Consider the following 18,509-nt stretch of genomic DNA (forward strand, 5'->3'; position numbering starts at 1 on the left):
GCATGTTTATGTAGGTCTATTCCTAGGTTTTCTATTGTTTCTGTTGATCTACTTTTCTATTCTTCCATTGATATGCTGTTTTGATGGTTGTACCTATATAATACCTCTGAAAATCAGGTAAACCGATTCTTTCCACTTTTCTTAAAATTAACAGAATTAATTTTGTTGAAGAGAATTAGGTATACAGGAAAATTGAGTGGAAAGTACAAAGAGTTCCCATATACCCTTTCAATTCCTCCTCTCCAGTTTTCCCTATTACTTACGTCTTGCATCAATGTGGTTTATTTATTACAATTGCTGAGCTTATGTTGATACAATATTACTAACTAAAGTTCATAGTTTACAATAAACTTTGTGTTGTATATTCTATGAGTTTTGACAAATGTATAATGACATGTATCCATGATTACAGTATCATGCAGAATTGATTCACTGTCCTAGAAGTCCCATGTTCCACCTATTCTTCCTTCCTGACTTAGCCCATCTCCCTTCCTATTGTCCCCTGGCAACCACTGATTTTTTTTTTACTGTCACCAAAGTTTTTGCCTTTTCCATACAGTTGAGATTATATAGTATGTAACTTATTTATTTATTTACTTATTTATTTATTTATTTATTTATTTATTTATTTCTCACTCTGTCCCCCAGACGGGAGTGCAGTAGTGCTATCATGGCTCACTGCAGCCACCACCTCCCAGGCTCAAGCAATCCTATGCCTGCCACCATGCCAGGCTAATTTTTAAATCAACTTTTTTAAGCAATGGAATCTCACTGTGTTGCCAGGCTGGTCTTGAACTCCTGGACTCAAGCAAGCCTCTTGCCTCGGCCTCCTAAAGTGCTGAGATTACAAGTGTAAGCCACCACTGCCAGCCTGTAACCTTTTTAGATTGACTTCTTTCACTTCGCAATCTGTATTTAAGATTACTCTGTGTCTTTTTGTGGCTTAATGGCTCATTTCTTTTTTTCTTTCTCTCTCTTTTTTTTTTTTTTGAAGAGGTCTCACTCTGTCGCCCAGGTTGGTCTTGAACTCCTGTACTCAAGCAATCCTCTGGCCTCAGCCTCTCAAAGCACTGGGATTACAAGTGTGAGCCACAATGCCCAGCAGCTCAGTCCTTTTTTTTAATCACTGGATAATCATCAATTATATGTCTGTATTATGATCTGTTTATCCACTGACCTATTGAAGGAAGTCCTAGTTGATTCCTGGTTTTAGCACTTATAAATAAATTGTTTCATTTCTTTAAAAAAAGCATCTCTTTTAGGTATTCTCATTCTTTTGCTTTTCTACATAAATTTTAGAATAATCTTCTTTATATCTCCAAAACACTTGCTGAGATTTTGATAGGAATTGTGCTAAACATGGTTTGGAAGGAACTGATATCTTTACTACGTTAAGTCTTCTAATCCATGAACATGGTATGTCTCTTCATTTATTTAGACCTTTGATTTCTTTTACCAGCATTATGTCATTCTCAGCATATAAATTCTGTACATGTTTTGCTGGATTTATGCCTAAGCACCTCTTTTTTTAATTGATTCTGAGTGACACTGTATTTTCTTTCTTTCTTTTTTTTTTTTTTTTTTGTGAGATGGAGTCTCGCTCTGTCGCCCAGGCTGGAGTGCAGTGGCCGGATCTCAGCTCACTGCAAGCTCCATCTCCTGGGTTTATGCCATTCTCCTGCCTCAGCCTCCCGAGTAGCTGGGACTACTGGCGCCCGCCACCTCACTTGGCTAGTTTTTTGTATTTTTTTAGTAGAGACGGGGTTTCACCATGTTAGCCAGGATGGTCTCAATCTTCTGACCTTGTGATCCGCCCCTCTCGGCCTCCCAAAGTGCTGGGATTACGGGCTTGAGCCACCGTGCCCGGCGACACTGTATTTTCTTTTCTTTTCTTTCTTTTTTTTTTTTTTTTTTTGAGACAGGGTCTCACTCTCTCACTGAGTCTGGAGAGCAGTGGTGCAATCTCTGCTCACTGCAGCCTCAACCTCATGGGTTTAAGCCTCCTGTCTCAGCCTCCCAAGTATCTCGAGCTACAGGCTCATGCCACCACACCCAACGAATTCATGTATTTTTTGTAGAAATGGGGTTTTGACATCTTGCCCAGGCTGGTCTTGAACTCCTGGACTCAAGAAATCCACCTACCTTGGCCTCCCAAAGTGCTGTGATTATAGGCATGGGCCACTATGCCTGGCCACTGGTTTTTTTTTTTTTTTTTTAAATTCACTGTGCATGTGCTTACTGCAAGTATATAGAAATACAATTCATTTGTCAGTGTTTAGTGTTCATCCTGAGACCTTGCTGAACATACTTACTAGTTCTAGGAATTTTTTGGCAGATTCCTTGGGATTGTCTATGTAGACAGTCATGTTATCTACAAATAGGTTTTTCTTCTTCTTCTTTGTATTTTTGATTGGTGTATCATAGTTTTACATATTTTGGAGGTAATTGTGATATTTTGATGCATGTATACAATATGCTATGATCATGTCAGGGTAATTGGGATATCCATCTCCTCAAACATTTATCTTTGTGTTGGAAAATTACAATTCTTCTAGCTATTTTGAAATGTATAATAAATTATTGCTAACTATCATCTCCCTACTATACTATCAAAGGCTAGAACTTATTCCTTTTACCTAACTGTATTTTTGTACCCATTAACCAACATCTCTTCATCCCTTCCTCCCTGCAACCCTTCCCAGCAGGTGGTAAACACCATTCTATTTTCTACCTCCATGAGATCCACTTTTTAGGCTCCTACATGCTAGTGAGAACATGCAATATTTGTCTTTTTGTGGCCTGGCTTATTTCTTTTCTTTTTCAACCTTTTATTATAAATTTAATTATTTTTAATTGGCACATATAATATACATATTTTTGGGGTTCATATGATAATCGTACACATTCATATAATTTGTAAAGATCAAATCAATGTAATTGGCATAGCCATCACCTTAAATATTTGTCTTTTCTTTATGCTAGAAACATTGAAATTATTGTCTTCTAGCTATTTTGAAACATACAATAGATTATTTTAAGCTATAGTCACCCTACTGATCTATCAAACACTGAGTCATATTTCTTCTATCAAAACTATATTTGTACCCATTATTCAACCTCTCTTCAACCCCTTCTCTCCCCTACCCTTCCCAGCCTCTGGTAACAACCCATCTAGTCTCTATCTTCATGGGATCCACCTTTTTAGCTCCCACGTATGAGTGAGAACATGTGTTTTTTTTGTCTCTTTGTGCTTGGATATTTCACTTAGCATAATGACCTCCATTTCCAACTGTGTTGCCACAAATGACAGGATTTCATTGATTTTATGGCTGAATAATATTCCACTGTGTATATATACCACATTTTCTTTATCTACTCATCTGCTGATGGGTACTTAGGTTGATTCCATATCTTGACTATTGTGAGTAGTGCTGCAATAAACATGGGACTGCATATATCTCTTTGACATACTGATTTCCTTTCTTTTGGATATATATCCAGAAGTGGAATTCCTGGATCATATGATAGTTCTATTTTTAGTTTTTTGAGAAACTTCCATACTGTTTTCCATAATAGCTATACTACAATACATCCCATCAGCAGTATACAAGCATTCCCTTCTTCTCATCCTTGCCAGCATTTATCATTTTTTGTCTTTTCAATAGTAGCCCTCCTAACTGGGGTGAAATAATTCTCATTATGGTTTTGATTTTCATTTTTCTGATGATTAGTGATGTTGAGCATTTTTTCATATACCTGCTGCCATTTGTATGTCTTCTTTTGAGAAATGTCTATTTAGTCCTTTTGCCCATTTTAAAATTGAATTATATATTTATTTTTGCTATGAGTTGTCTGAGTGTCTCATATATATATGTATGTTCCTCCTTCTTATCTGTATGCCTTTATTTCTTTTTCTTGTCTTATTGCATTGGCTAGGACTTCCAATATTGTGTTAAATAAGAATTGTGAGAGTAGACATCTTGCCATCCTTAAGGCAAGAAATATCAACATTAAGTATGGTTTTAGCTGTAGGTTTTTTGTAGATGCTCTTTATCAAGTTGGAGAAGTTCCCCTCTGTTCCTATTTTTCTGAGAGTTTTTATCATTAATGGGTATTGAATTTTTTCAAATAATTTTTCTGCCTCTATTGATATGATCATGTGATTTTTATTCAGCTGTTAATATGATGAATTACACTGATTGATTTTCAATATTAAACTCATGGATTGTTTAGAAGTGTGTTGCTTCATTTCCAAGTGTTTGGAGAGTTTCCATTTTTCTTTCTGTTATTTATTTTTAATTTGTTTTTGTTGTGGTCAGAGAACACATTGTATATGATTTCAGTTATTTTAAATTTGTTGTGTTTTGTTTTATAGCCCACAATGTGATTTCCTTGATGTATGTTCCACGAATACTTGATTAAAATGTGTATTCTGCTGTTGTTGGGTGAAATGTTCTATAAATATTAATTAGATTGTCTTGATAATGGTATTTTCCTACATCTTTGCTGATTTTCTGTTTAGTTATTCTATCCATTGTTAAGAGAAGGTTGTGTAGAATCCAACTAAAATTGTAGATTTGCCTATTTCTCCTTTCAGTTCTATCAGTTTTTGTTTCACATATTTTACAGCATAATTGTTTCATGCATACACATTTAGGATTGCTATGTATTTTTGATAGCTTGCCTTTTTTATCATTATGTAATGTGTCTTTCTGTTTCTGGTTATTGTTTTTGCTCTACAATCTATCTTACATTAATATAGTCACTCCTGCTTTCTTTGATTAATATTTACATAATACATATTGTTCCATCCTTTCAACCTGCCTAGATTATATTTAAAGTGAGTTTCTTATAGACAGTGTATAATCATGTTTTAAAATCCAATATGCCAATCTCTTTTTAAATTGGTGTGTTTAGACCATTTACATTTAATGTCACTATTGATATGTGAGGGCTTCAGTCTGCCTTTTTATTTTTTGTTTTATATTTGTTCTCTAAGTTTTTTATTTCTTAGTTTACTTTTCTGTGCCTTCTTGTGGGTTAGTTGAACAACTTTTAAAATTCTATTTTGATTCCTCTACAGTGCTTTTGAGTGTATCTCTTTAAGCAGTTTTTTAAGTTGCTCATAGATATTCCATTATATATACACAACTTATAATAGTCTACTGGTGTTCTCATACTCCCAGTTCAAGGATACTATAGAATCTTACCTCTATTTTTGTCTCTTTATCATTCCACATTTGTAATATACTTGTCTTAAATATGTAGTTGATATACATTTAGAACAAAATCAGACAGTGTTGTAATTTTTGCTTCAATAATTAACATAATTTAGAAAACTGAAGAGAAGGAAAACCTATCACATTTACCCACATTTTTGCTTACTGTGTTCTTCCTTGCTCATGTTCCAATTTTCCTTCTTTAACTTTTTCTTCATATTTAGAGAAGTTCTTTTAGCCATTCTTTTAGGGTGAGTCTACTGCCAACAAATTCTTTTACTTTTTCTTATTTGAGAATATCTTGATTTCCCCTTCATTCCTGGAGGGTATTTTTACTGGGTATAGGATTCATGGTTGACAATACTTTTCTTTCAGCACTTTAAAAATATTTAAAAATATTGTGCCATCTTCCTCTAACTTCTGATGGAAAATCAGTTGTCATCTTAACTGTTTTCCCCCTCTAGATAAAGTGTAGTTTTTCTCTGGCTGCTTTCTAGATTTTTTCTTTAGTTTTCAAAAATAATGTGCCTTGGTGTGGACTTTTAAGGTTTTATCTTCTTCAAGGCTGGTTTGTGTTCTTCAGTCTACAAGTGTATGTCTCTTGCCAAATTTGGGAAGTTTTCAGCCATTATTTTTTGGAGTACTTTTTTCAGCTCCACCCTCTTTCTCCTCTCCTTCTGAAACTCCTAAGAAATGAATGCTAGATATTTTGTTATAGTCCCCATCAGGTTCCTCAAGGTTTCTTAATTTTTATTTTCAGTTTATTTTATCTCTGTTGTTCAGGTTGTGTAATTTCTATTGTTCTGTCTTCTGGGTCACTGCTTCTTTTATACGATTCCTTAAAAGATTATACCTGGTCTCATCACCTCCAGCACTTTCTCTCCTGTTGAGAGTCATGTTAATTTCTTTATACTTACTTATTTACTGTGACACTTACGATTCCTTAAAAGATTATACCTGGTCTCACTACCTCCAGCACTTTCTCTCCTGTTGAGAGTCATGTTAATTTCTAAGTGGCTCTGAACAGAATGTGTGCCGACCAGTGAACTAACAGGCAGTGCCTGGCCATCTCTAGGTGGATTTTTCCATTCAAGCTCTTCCACTTCCTCCACTGAGAAGCCAGAGGGTGTCAGAGACTATGGGCTTCAGCAAGCACCAGGTGAGACCCCACAAGGAAGAGGACAAGAGCAGGAGTGCGTGAGCTGTGTGCCAATGCCAGCTCTCTTGACAATTGCTATATTCTTAGGGAAACTACTTGTTTTGATCAAGAGTCTAAATGACAAACAACGTGATTAACACATTTGCTGTATTGTGTTGGGAGTAAAATGGAAACTTAGGGCTGAAAGTTGGGGAAAGAATGAGCGTTCTATGATCCTAGAGCTGGCTGGGCCCGGATGTTTCTGCAGCAGCCGGCCATGACTGATCACAAGCTCTGGGCCAGGGGAGGTGATGTGTGTTTTTCATGGGGAACATAAACCCTGGTCAGTTGGTGTCAGGGAGCTGGGGAAAGGAGCAGTTGCTGACAGTTGGTAGATCCTTTCCGACAGCACTAGTGAAGGGTGGTAACGTGAAAGATCCGGAATAGGAAATAAACAGAGGATGATTTCGGTTTGCCTCTGAGCCATTTGACCATAGTGCTACCTTAGCTATCCTTCTCTGGTCCAGAGCTTTTGTTTACTTGGGCCAATTTGGAGTGTGGCTTTGTCTCCAGAAACTTCTCTCCCTGCTCCATTATGTTGGAATTTCCATCTGCAAATCGCTAGTGGAGGATTGACAAGGGGGTATAAGACCTGGCCCTCAACCTCTTGGAAGGCTGGGTGGATGACCCTGGTCATATCCCCTAACACCATGGGTCTCAGTTTCCTTCCTTTTCTTTTTTTATTGTATTATTTTGAGACCTGATTAAGTTAGTGTCTGTAAAAGGACTCTAATATTAAAATGCCACATCTGTACTTTGTAAGGAAAGTAGGAGTGCAGTGTATTCATCTGTTCAGTTGTGCATTCATATATTCATTCATTATACTTCCCAAGTCTCAGGCACCAAATAATGGAGCCATGATAGGAAGCCTACTCTGGAAAGAGTAGTGAATGACTTCTGTTTGCCTCTAGCCTTTTGACCATAGTGCTACCTTAGCTGCCCTTCTCTGGCTCAGAGCTTTTGTTTACGTGGGCCAATTTGGAGGGTGGCTTTGTCTCCAAGGACTTCTCTCCCTGCTCCATTATGTTGGAATTTCCAGAGACTATGGGCTTCAGCAAGAACCAGGTGAGACCCCAAAAGGAAGAGGACAAGAGCAGTAGTACGTGAGCTGTGTGCCACTGGAAAGAGTGAGGAAGTCACAGCTGAGTGCCAGTCCCTCCCTCATCCTCCTGTCCAACTCCTCCCTGCAGTCGCTGTTCTCGGAGGGATGTACGCTGTCTTCTGTGGGACGAGAAGATGGTTAAGTGTACGTTTCAAAGAACTTGTCTGAATCATAAGTAGGTTTTCAGGCTGGACACAGTGGCTCATGCCTATAATCCCAGGAGTTTGATACCAGTCTGGGCAACATAGTCAGACCCCCTTCTCTATTATGTATGCGTGTGTGTGTGTACATATGTGTGTGTGTGTGCATTTGTGTGTGTGTGTAAATTATCCAGGTGTGGTGGCACATACCTGGCCTGTAGTTCTAGCTATTGGGGACACTGAGGTGGGAGGATTGCTTGAGCTCAGGAGATCAAGGCTGCAGTGAGCTATGATCACACCACGACACTCCAGCCTGAGTGACAAAGACCCTGTCTCTAGAAAAACAGAAAACAAGACCAAATAAAACAAAAAACACTAAGCTTTCAAAAAAGAAAAGACTCACACAGTTGGAGTAGCATAAAGTAAGTCCCACAGACAAAGAGTAAGGTGCTGAGAAAGCAAACAGCTTGTTGGGCTCAGGAGCCTCGATAAACTTAAGAGCAAAATTTGCAGTGGACAAGCCACAGATGATTTACACATCCCAGCTTTCCCAGATGTGTTCTGAATTCTCCCCAGGAGTGGCTGCCTCCACCTTTCCTGCGGACCAGGAGATCCTTACAGGCAAGGGCTTTGCTTTACTCGAATCCCCGTTGAATCCCCATTGTCTTGCCCCATTCTCCCCCATGAAAAGTCCTTGTGTGACAGGATTGAATTAGTGGCAATGATGAGCATCCCTGGTTTTGGACTTGCAGACTGGAGCCCTTCCCCGACTATGTGACGTGCTGCAAGTGCTGTGGGAAGAGCAAGACCAGTGCCTGCAGGAACTCTCCAGAGAGCAGACAGGAGACCTGGGCACGGAGCAGCCAGTGCCAGGTATGAGGCTTGCCACAGCCCATGTCCTCTCTTGGGGGTGGAGCATGTCCAGTCCCGCTGGGCAGGAGGAGCTTGTCCTGGGCCAGGATTGGATGTGGGAGGCTGATCTAGCTTTATTTACTCAATCAGCTGGGGGGGCCAGGGCTGGAGTGGTTCTGGTGAGCAGATCACATGGACCCCAAAGCCAGATCCTTACTACTCTTCTTTTCCTGGGCAAGTGAACATAGCCAGTGTTTTCCTACCATCAGCTTCTGCGTGCTGACTTGGCCAACTTAAGAGCTTGGTGGGAATTTCTTTGCAAGGCAGTTTTCCTCTCATTCATTCTCCCACCTCCCTGCCAGCTCCATGAGTGAGGTAGTAGGAAAGGCAGCCTGGGTCCACAATAGTGTGGGCCGCCTACTGGGTGACACTCACTGGCTGTGTGAACACAGGCATATTATTTAGCCCTCGGAGTCTCTATTTTCTGATTTATAGAATGAATGTGGCCAGGTGTGGTGGCTCACGCCTGTAATCCCAGCATTCTGAGAGGCTGAGGTGAGTGGATCACCTGAGGTCAGGAGTTCGAGACCAACTTGACCAATATGGTGAAACCCCACCTCTACTAAAAATACAAAATTAGCCAGGCTTGGTGGCGCACGCCTGTAATTCCAGCTACTAGGGAGGCTGAGGCAGGAGAATTGCTTGAACCCGGGATGCAGAGGTTGCAGTGAGTCAAGATGGTGCCATTGCACTCCAGCCTGGGCAACAAGAGCAAAACTCTGTCTCAAAAAAAAAAAAAAGAATGGAGGTGATAACTTCTTCAGGATTATAATGATAAATGAGATAAAGTGTGTTAAATACAGATGCCTTGTAAATATTGCTAATTTAAATGTTAATTGTTATTATTAATCAACACTTTAAGAGTTAATGTTATATTTAAATGTTAACTTTATTTTTATTCCCTTCCTAAAAGTCTTGTTTTTGCTGTCTGTCGTCTAAGCATAAGGAGGGGTATAGCATTAAGAACCCACTGCAGGGTTCAAACGAACATCTGTACACGGATGTTCATAGCAGCCCCCTTCACAAGGATGAAGAGGTGGAAACAGCCCAAATGCCCATGAACTGATGAATGGATAAACAAAATGTGGTGTATCCATCCAGTGGGTATTATGCAGCTTTTAAAAAGAATGAAGTGGTGATACGTTCTACAGCATGGACAAGCCTTGAAACAATGCTAAGTGAAACAAGCCAGATACAAAAGGACATACATTGTGGGTGGGCATGGTGGCTCATGCCTGTAATCCCAGCACTTTGGGAATCCGAGGTGGGCAGATCATTTGAGGTCAGGAGTTTAAGACCAGCCTGGCGAACATAGCGAAACCCCATCTCTACTAAAAATACAAAAATTAACCAGCATGGTGGCGGGCACTTGTAATTCCAGCTGGGCTGAGGCAGGAGAATTGCTTGAGCACGGGAGGTGGACGTTGCAGAGATCACGTCATTGCACTGCAGCCTGGGTGACAGAGTGAGACTCTGTCTCAAAATAAATAAATAAATATTAAAAAAAATAAAGGAACACACTGTATGATTTCACTAATATAAAATGTGCAGATGAGCCAAACCTATAGAGACAGATTAGTGCTTACCAGGGCTGAAGGAACGGACGATGGGAAGTGATTGCTTGAGGGGCACAGGTTTCCTTTTGGAATTGGTAAAAATGTGTTAGAACTAGATAGAGGTGATGTTTCCACAATATTTTATTGTGAAGGTACTAAATCCACTAAATCGTGCACTTTAAATCGTTAATGGTTAATGTTATGTTATATGATTTTTCTTCAATTTAAAAAGAGAGAGGGAAAGAAAAACAGAGCCCAGGCTTTTAAATTAGACAGACTGATCTTGAACAAGATTTCACATCTATTTTATGGAGTTGGTGTGAAATGAAAAGCATTCATTTTATATTTATCAGTTTTCACATCTATTTTATGGAGTTGGTGTGAAATGAAAAGCATTCATTTTATATTTATCAGTTTTCACATCTATTTTATGGAGTTGGTGTGAAATGAAAAGCATTCATTCAAAGAATGCTTATTTAGCACTTAGTGGTGTCAGGTGAGTGGTGACAAAGGAGCATTGTCGGCTGTGCTCTCATCATTTAGGAATGTGTTTTGCGGTGCGTGGCAGGAGCTGGATACACTGGCTTCACCAGATAGCAATTTGTTTGTTGCATATTACAAAAAGAGCTGGAGCAAAGTTCCAAGATGTCGCCATATTCCGGATTCCTCCTCTCTTTTGCCTGAATGTGTGGCGTCTGTTCTCATGGTCATATAATGGCTGCTGTACCTCCAGGGAGGAGAGGAGAATACCTGCATTTCTGGCAGGAAGAAGAAGAAAGTCACTAGCAGGAAGGATGAGATAGACTGTAAGCCAGACTTTCTTGACACTCTCCCGGTGACTTCTGCGTATACTGCATCAGCCGGAATAGGACTGCATGGCCACCCCAGCTGCAATGGATACTGCAGGATGAGTTTATAGCTGTGCATGTAACCACCTGGAGCAAAACCAAGTCCTCCTCGTAAGAAAGAAGAGAAGGATGGCAGTGGGCAGGCTTTGCCATTGTCACCACGACTCAGCCTGGTGAGGGAGACATGGATCAAGTGATTAGAAATTCATGGCCAGGCGCGGTGGCTCATGCCTGTAATCCCAGCACTTTGGGAGGCCGAGGCAGGTGGATCACCTGAGGTCAGGAGTTCGAGACCAGCCTGGCCAACAAGGTGAAACCCCGTCTCTACTAAAAATACAAAATTAGCCGTGTGTGGTGGTGGGCGCCTGTAATCCCAGTTACTCGGGAGACGGTGGCAGGAGGATCACTTGAACCCAGGAGGCTGAGGTTGCAGTGAGCCAAGATCGCGCCATTACACTCCAGCCTGGGCAGCAAGAGTGAAACTCTGTCAAAAGAAAGAAGGAAGGAAGGAAGGAAGGAAGGAAGGAAGGAAGGAAGGAAGGAAGGAAGGAAGGAAAGAAACTCATATGAAATGATGAGATAAGAGCAGTGTGTGGGTCTGCTGAAAGAAAGAAAGAAAGAAAGAAAGAAAGAAAGAAAGAAAGAAAGAAAGAAAAGAAAGAAAGAAAGAAAAGAAAGAAAGAAAGAAACTCATATAAAATGATGAGATAACGGTGAAACCCCGTCTCTACTAAAAAATACAAAAAACTAGCTGGGCGAGGTGGCGGGCGCCTGTAGTCCCAGCTACTCGGGAGGCTGAGGCAGGAGAATAGCGTAAAACCCGGGAAGCGGAGCTTGCAGTGAGCTGAGATCCGGCCACTGCACTCCAGCCTGGGAGACAGAGCAAGACTCCGTCTCAAAAAAAAAAAAAAAAAAAATGAGATAAGAGCAGTATGTGGGTCTGCCTGAGTGTCTAATCAGGAAGCTTGACCTGGCCTGGGCCTCCATGAGGGCTTTCTTGAGGAAATGATGTTTGAGCCAAGGCCTGAGCCTGACTGGTGGTTACTGAGCACGGACATGAAGGAGCCTGCTGCAGGATGAGCACACAGGGGCTCATCAGCCCTTGGGAGATTTTCATCCTATCCTAAGAGCGGCCAAAAGCCCAGGAGAGTCTTAGGAGGCCAGGGGTGTGACTGTCTGCATTATGAAAGATCACCTCTGCCACAGTGTGGGAGGTGAACTGGAAAAGGACACGAGTAGTTCAGAGAGACCCGCTGGGAGCCCGGTGGTCTAGGCAAGAGATATGATCACTGGGACTGGATAGGATGTCATTGTTTGGATTCCCCAGAAGCAGATGATTCCAGGCCAGATCAGTAGGACTGGGAACCAAGACAGGGAAGGGAAGAAAGCTGGTAAATGTTGCGTCATCACTGTGGGCACTTGTGGAACACACGCCTCCAAGTCGCACAGGAGCTGGAGGATGCATCCACCAGTGTCCCATCAGTCAGAGGTGGGGCTGCTTCAGGACACGCAGCTTTCATTCCCTTGCACTGCCAGCCTGCTGTGCTTAGTGACAGAATTGCCTCCAGTAGATAGAGAAAGCCCCCAGACAAAGGGATACTGGGCCAGTGGGTGAAAGTGAGATTGGGTATGCCCAGAAAAGGTTAAGGCTAAGGAGTTAGAAGCAGGTTCCGCTGCGAGGGCTGGAGAGGCGTACACCCATAGCAGAGCTGTGTGGGTGGGAGACACTGACCACACATGGTGATGAGCTGGATTGGGAATGAGGTGAGAGACAGAGAATCCAGGATGGCCCCCAGGTGTCTGACTTGAGCAACTGGAGGAAGAAGTAAAGGAAAATCAGTATTTTGGAGGAGAGGAGATTAAAAATCACAAATGTAGTTTTAGACATGTAGAGGTGAGACTACAGAGTGGGGATGAGGGCTGGGGATAAACCTCCGCATAGGCGCAGGTGAGGCTGAGGTTGCACCAGGAGAGTACAGGAGCGGGAAGGGAAGAGGACCCAGGAGCCAGTCTGGAGCCCTCCCGGCCCCCATTTGTCAGGAGCAGCTGGAAGCAGAGGAACATGAGGGCATGTGATCAGCAGAGGCAGCAACGTGGATGCTGCAAACGTGCTTTAGCCCATGCACTCGACCACTGCGCGAGGGACAGGGACAGGGACAGGGACAGACATCTCTCCCATAGTGTGAGCCTTTGCTTTCCCTCTACCTGACTGCACTTTCCCTCTGGCTCTGACTGCACTTGGGGAGCCAGACCATGGTCTTACGGCATTCATGGGGGCACCAAAGAGAGCCTTCTGATTTCCTGCTACCCCCAGCAACTGTGTCTGGGACAGGAAGAAGCAAGGCACCAACAAGGCCAGCCTGAGGTGCAGCCGAGTCGTGGGTGCCCCCCACCTCGTCTCCCCAAGGACAATGCCTGAAATTCCGATGACAGCAGCCCTATGAGATAGGGCCTAGAATGCGGAGCCTCTCTGGGGGCTGATGGTGAACTTTCGTTTATACTGAGAAGTAAGGGATGGTTATTTTAACATGAGATGTGTTTAAAATGTCCCACTGTTCTCCAGTGGTTCCAGGATGAGGCCCAGCTCCTGACGTGGCCCCTGTCCACATCTCCACCCCAAACACTGCCAATCAGCTCAACTCTCAACCAAATTGCTTGCAATTTCCTGCCTGTCCATTTCTTTCCTGCCTCCAGCTTTTGCACATGCAGACCCCTCTGCTACAACACCATTCTCCATCTTCTTCCCTCTGAAACCACCCGTCTTTTCAGACTCTTCTAGGAATGATGTCTGAGTGTCCATAGCTCCTCTGGCCAAGTGAGTCACCCCGACTCCTGCAGGAGACGGTTTCTTTCTCCTCGCACCTCTGCACTGCACTGTAAACGTGTGTTTCCTGGACTGTCCCTGCCCCAGCCTGAGGCAGCAACAGTGTCGCCTTCCTTCTTCCCCAGTGTTTTTGACACAGGTCTTGCCAGACTGAATATTCAGTGTGTGTTTGTTGACTGACTTACTGAGTGAATGAGGGCAGATACATGACAGAGAGCAGGGAGAAAAGAGAAAACAAAAGACCGCCAGCCCCAAGGAGAGAGTGGGAGATGAGATGGAGCCTTGGAGGCAGGCGAGGCCCCTGCAGAGGACACAAATGCCCCCAGCTGCCCAACTTGTCACAGATTAGCTGAGGCGAGCGATGTGGTCCTGGTCACCGGTGGAGGGATGCTCTCCAGGGTCTGGCTTTGGGGGAGAGAGGGGAGTCCCTGTTTTCTGTGGCCCTCCGCTACGGAGTGGTGAGCTGGCTCTGCCTGCCTCACTCAGGCCCTGACTAGTGACCATGCTGGCTGGGGTTCCTGCTCCCCTCTGGGCACCCGGAATTCCTGTTGGGCTGTCACAGTTCGAGGAAGAGACTCTCCCCACCGGGGTGGGACTCACGGCTGGATCTGGTGAGATGAGCAGGGCTGAATGCCAGGCAGGAAGCAGACAGAGTCAGCTGGAGTCGGTGCCACTCTTCCTTTCTGGGGCTCTTGGGTAGAGGATTCTCCCCACTCCTCAATGTGCCCATTTTAAAGTGTGGAAAATAATCGGATCAACTTCACGACGCTGTTGTGGGGAATAAGTGAATTACTACCTGAAGAAGGCAGAAGCTCCCCTCACGGCCTCTGTCCCAGCCCTTTGGTGCAGCCAGGCTGACCTCTGCCATGAATGGCTGGGGTCCAGTTAGGCGCTCAGCCCTGCCTGTGGGTGCTGCCTCTTCTGCGAACCTCTTGCCCAGTCACCTTACCAATGCCAAGTGCACATCCATATTACTCCAGGAAGTTGCACCCACGTCCATGTCTCAATTCTGGGTTGACTGATCTGAGCAGAATCGGTCGTCTTTCTTCCCTAAGGCACCCCATGCAGTGCAACAGCCCTTTCTGCCAGGTCCTGACTGCATCCAGGGCCGAGAAAGCTCACTGGGGATTCCTGCTTGACTTCTGCCTCACACTCACTGGGGGCACCTGGGCAAGCCCTAACCACACCCCTCTCCTCCGGACCTTACTCTCCCTGAGAAAAGGGCTCCCCTGGCTTTGCAAGAGCTGCGGTGTCTGGCCAGGCCCTGGTGGCAGAACCAAGGAGGGCCAGCATGCAGGTGGGTGAAAGGGTGGCTCAGCTGACCCTTGCATCACAAACAGCTGTCACTGGGATCTGTTTTGCATATTGGCCTTCTGCAGTGTGCATGTAGGAAAGGGGATCTGTTACTTTGAAAACATGGTTTTAAAGCCCTAAAGATGTCCAAGGACTCTGCCTGCTGGAAAAGTCTTCAGGTCTGCCGCACTGAGGGGGTCAGAAGCCGGGGCCAAGGGCTCCATCTGGGACTGTGGAGCGGGTGTGATGTCTGAGGAAAAATCCCCTAAAAGACTAAGAGGAAAAATGGCCAAGGCCTAGATCTGGTGCCCAGGGGGCCTCTCTCAGCACCGAGGCTCTATCCTGGCACCTGTGTGGAGGAAGGGACTGCTGGGGCTCTCCGTTGAGAGTGCAGGGTTAATGGTTAAGCTCCCTGGGGTAGAGGTTAATATTTGAACGCCAGACGAGTTACAGGAAACACCACTCAAGGAGCTGTCACCGAGCCCGCCACACTTATCACAAATAAAAAATTAACTCTTCAGCTATTCCGGGTTAGGTGGCCAAGGTCTTACTGGCATTTTGTGGGAACATTTCACGGTCACCCTAATAACTGCATGGCCTGCCCCACAGGGCTATTTATTACTTTGTTTACAGAAGTCAATACCCCCTCAGAGCTGGCTGGTGGAAGGGCCATGGCTCTCCCCAGGGAAAGAATGTTCCAGAAGGACAATGTGGTGACATGAAAGGTGTGGGTTTGACAGTCAGACAGACCTGGGCATGTGTCCTGCTCTGTCACACAGGTGCTCTGTGACCTTGAGCAAGACGCTGGTCCTCTCGGAGCCTTAGTGTCCTTGCCTTCAAGTGGGGTCATGCCATCCCCTTTTTCTTCTTGTCTCTGCCTGCTGGTTGCCCACTCCCCAGGGCATGGGTCCAGGAAAACAGGTTTTTTATTTTGTACCTTTTTTATTGAGGTGAAATTCACATAGCATGAAATTCACCATTTTAAAGTCAATAATTCAATGGCAGTTAGCACATTCATAATGCTGTATGCGGCCACCAGCTCTATCTCATTCCAAAATCTCCTCATCACCCCAAAATAAAATCCCTGTACCCATTAAATCATCATTCCCCTCCATCCCTCTCCCCAGCTGCTGGCTATTACTAATCTGCTTTCTGTCCCTGTGGATTTGCCAATGCTGGACATTTCATATCAACGGAAGCATTTGCTACGTGACTTTTTGTGTCTGTCTGCATTTGCCGAGAATAATGTTCTTTAGGTTCATCCACAGTGTAGCATGAATCAGTTCTTCACGCGTGCTGGCTGTTAGTGCAGTTTTCTCTAACATTCCTAGCTCCTAGCTCCTTTCTGGAGTCTCCTGGCCCCCGATGCCCTCTGGCAGCCACGCCCTGGACCATCCTCCACGGCTGCCCACAGCTCACCTCTGCCCATTCTTCTCTTGGCACCACTGATCTTGGCTCATTTTTCCAAAATATGTTAGCTTATGTTCGTATAACATTCTAGACAATTTAAATTTTTAGTTCTTAAAACAGCTGTGCAATAAGCACTATAATTACTCCCATTTCATAGATGAGAAAACAGGCTCCAAGCAGCCCAGGATCACACAGAGCTGACACAGGACTCAGCTTTGCCATCCAGTCTAATCCAACACAGCACAACTGAGCTGTGAATGACTGATAACCTTACCCTCCCGAGTTAAGGGTTTTCCATTAGAGAAAACAAACAAAAAAGACGAGATTGCTGCTGGCAATTAATCCTTAATTCGCTTGAAAGGTGGTGTGAAATGAAGAGCTTTACATCAGGTGAGGAAGAGTTCTTCGGTGGATGAGGAGGGTTCCGTGAGGGTGGCACACACTTTGTGCAGTCTCTGGAAGGGGAAGGACTTAGCTCCCCGTGCTCAGAAGCTGGCCTGGGGCTGGCCTTCTGGACATAGATGGGCCAGCCTGCTCCAGAGAAGTGGCTGCTCGGTCTCAGGGCTGGAAGGGTTCTTCATCTCATCTAGTGCAGACTTCATTCAGTGTCTGATGCTCTTCCCAGTCTCCTAATTCCATGACTCTCTGCTTGACTACTTTCAGTGATGGGCACCTCATCACTCTCAAAAGAGTTCATCCCATCAAACAGCTTATGATTCCTGGTTCCAAGACTCTTTAGCTGTTTTTCCTGTGATGTGCTTTTAAATACCTTTGTTGCCCTGGGATTTCAGCTCCTCTAGCCCCATCCTGACCACAGCTCCTGTGTGTCCAGCCATCACAAATGACAGCGACACCTTCTCGACTTAAGACTGTAGGTCAAGCCATTAGCAAAGTTGAGGAAAACTCACCAGGCTGCCCCTTGGATGGCCTGGGGATGGGGCCAGGGCTGAGCCAAGAGAGGCAAAGGGAGACACGATGCAACTGGGAAACAGGCCGCTGTGCAGGAGCTTGTCCTAAGCCACTGTGGATTCTGGGGAGGAGAAAGGGATGAGTGGGGGTGAGCAAGGGTGGAGGTGCCTGAGAGATGGATGTGGCAGTCCGTAGGCAGAGGAAAGAGCAAACACCAGCGGAACCAGAAGGTAGGAGAGGACAGACACAAGGGCAAGACAAAGAGCAGCTGTGGCTTCCCTGGTGACCCCATCAGCCGATGAAGTGAGCACCACGGACATGGAGGGGTGTGAGTGGCCCAGTTCAGCATGGCCCGGCCTGGCCCCATGCCACTGCAGCCTGACACATTGCTCCAGAAATAGCCCCAGATTTTTATCAGGCCATCTGAGCTTATTTATAAATAGAGGACTGTAGGATGGAGGCTCCACGCCGGGTAGACACAGGGCAAACTCCCAGGCACTGTCCTGCCCTTTCAGATGGCACTTTCCCCTCTCTCAGCCCTCCCCCCACCCACCCAGACCTGCCTCTGGGGCCACCTCTCTATCCCTGTGGGCAGGCCAGAAGAAGCTGACATTGCTGGGTCTGCTTCAGACCAGGGGCTCCACAAACATAAAGACCACGAATCTTTACCTATAAACCCCTTTGGGTGAAACTAGAACTTTCTCCATTTTCTGACCTTAATTCTGATTACATTCTCCTGGGATGGCAGACATTTCTGAATCTTCCCCTGCAGTTTTCCCAGGGGGCTAGAGATTCACGTAGCACCACCGTGTTCAGGGGGATCTCGCCTGCGGCTGACAATGCTGTCAGTCACAGGTGGGGACTGGCAGGGCCATCTATCCTGGGCCACTGGCCCCTCCTGTGCTTTGCCGAGAGACATGGGCTCGGCAAGGCTGTGTGTGGTCTGCCTGTCTAGACCTGCCCCCACAGCCGTTTCTCCTCTGGGCCATCCTACCTCCTCAGGGCTGGCTGGGCAGCTGGGTATTTGCGCCCCTTCTGGAACCTTCCATGTCCCAACTCATCACTTCCCCTCCATCTCTGCCCAGCCTGTGGGAATTC

General features: G+C 44.8%; 1 protein-coding gene across 13 annotated transcripts in view; it reads left to right on the forward strand.

Moving 5' to 3' along the window:
• SCTR (secretin receptor) overlaps positions 1 to 18,509 on the forward strand; it is an 82,478-nt gene that overhangs the window by 20,229 nt on the left and 43,740 nt on the right. For 11 of the 13 annotated variants that reach the window (XR_012421057.1, XR_012421059.1, XR_012421058.1 and 8 more), the window contains exon 2: positions 8,412 to 8,532. The exons of the other annotated variants lie outside the window; for them this stretch is intronic. Coding sequence is in view for 6 of the 11 variants with exons in the window: in XM_045366960.3 (XP_045222895.2) it covers positions 8,412 to 8,532 (121 nt within the window). In the remaining 5 variants the exon portion in view is untranslated. The remainder of the gene's footprint in view (positions 1 to 8,411; positions 8,533 to 18,509) is intronic. 13 annotated transcript variants of the gene reach the window in all.

Source organism: Macaca fascicularis, chromosome 12 (genome assembly GCF_037993035.2).
Source record: "Macaca fascicularis isolate 582-1 chromosome 12, T2T-MFA8v1.1".
NCBI lineage: Eukaryota > Metazoa > Chordata > Mammalia > Primates > Cercopithecidae > Macaca > Macaca fascicularis.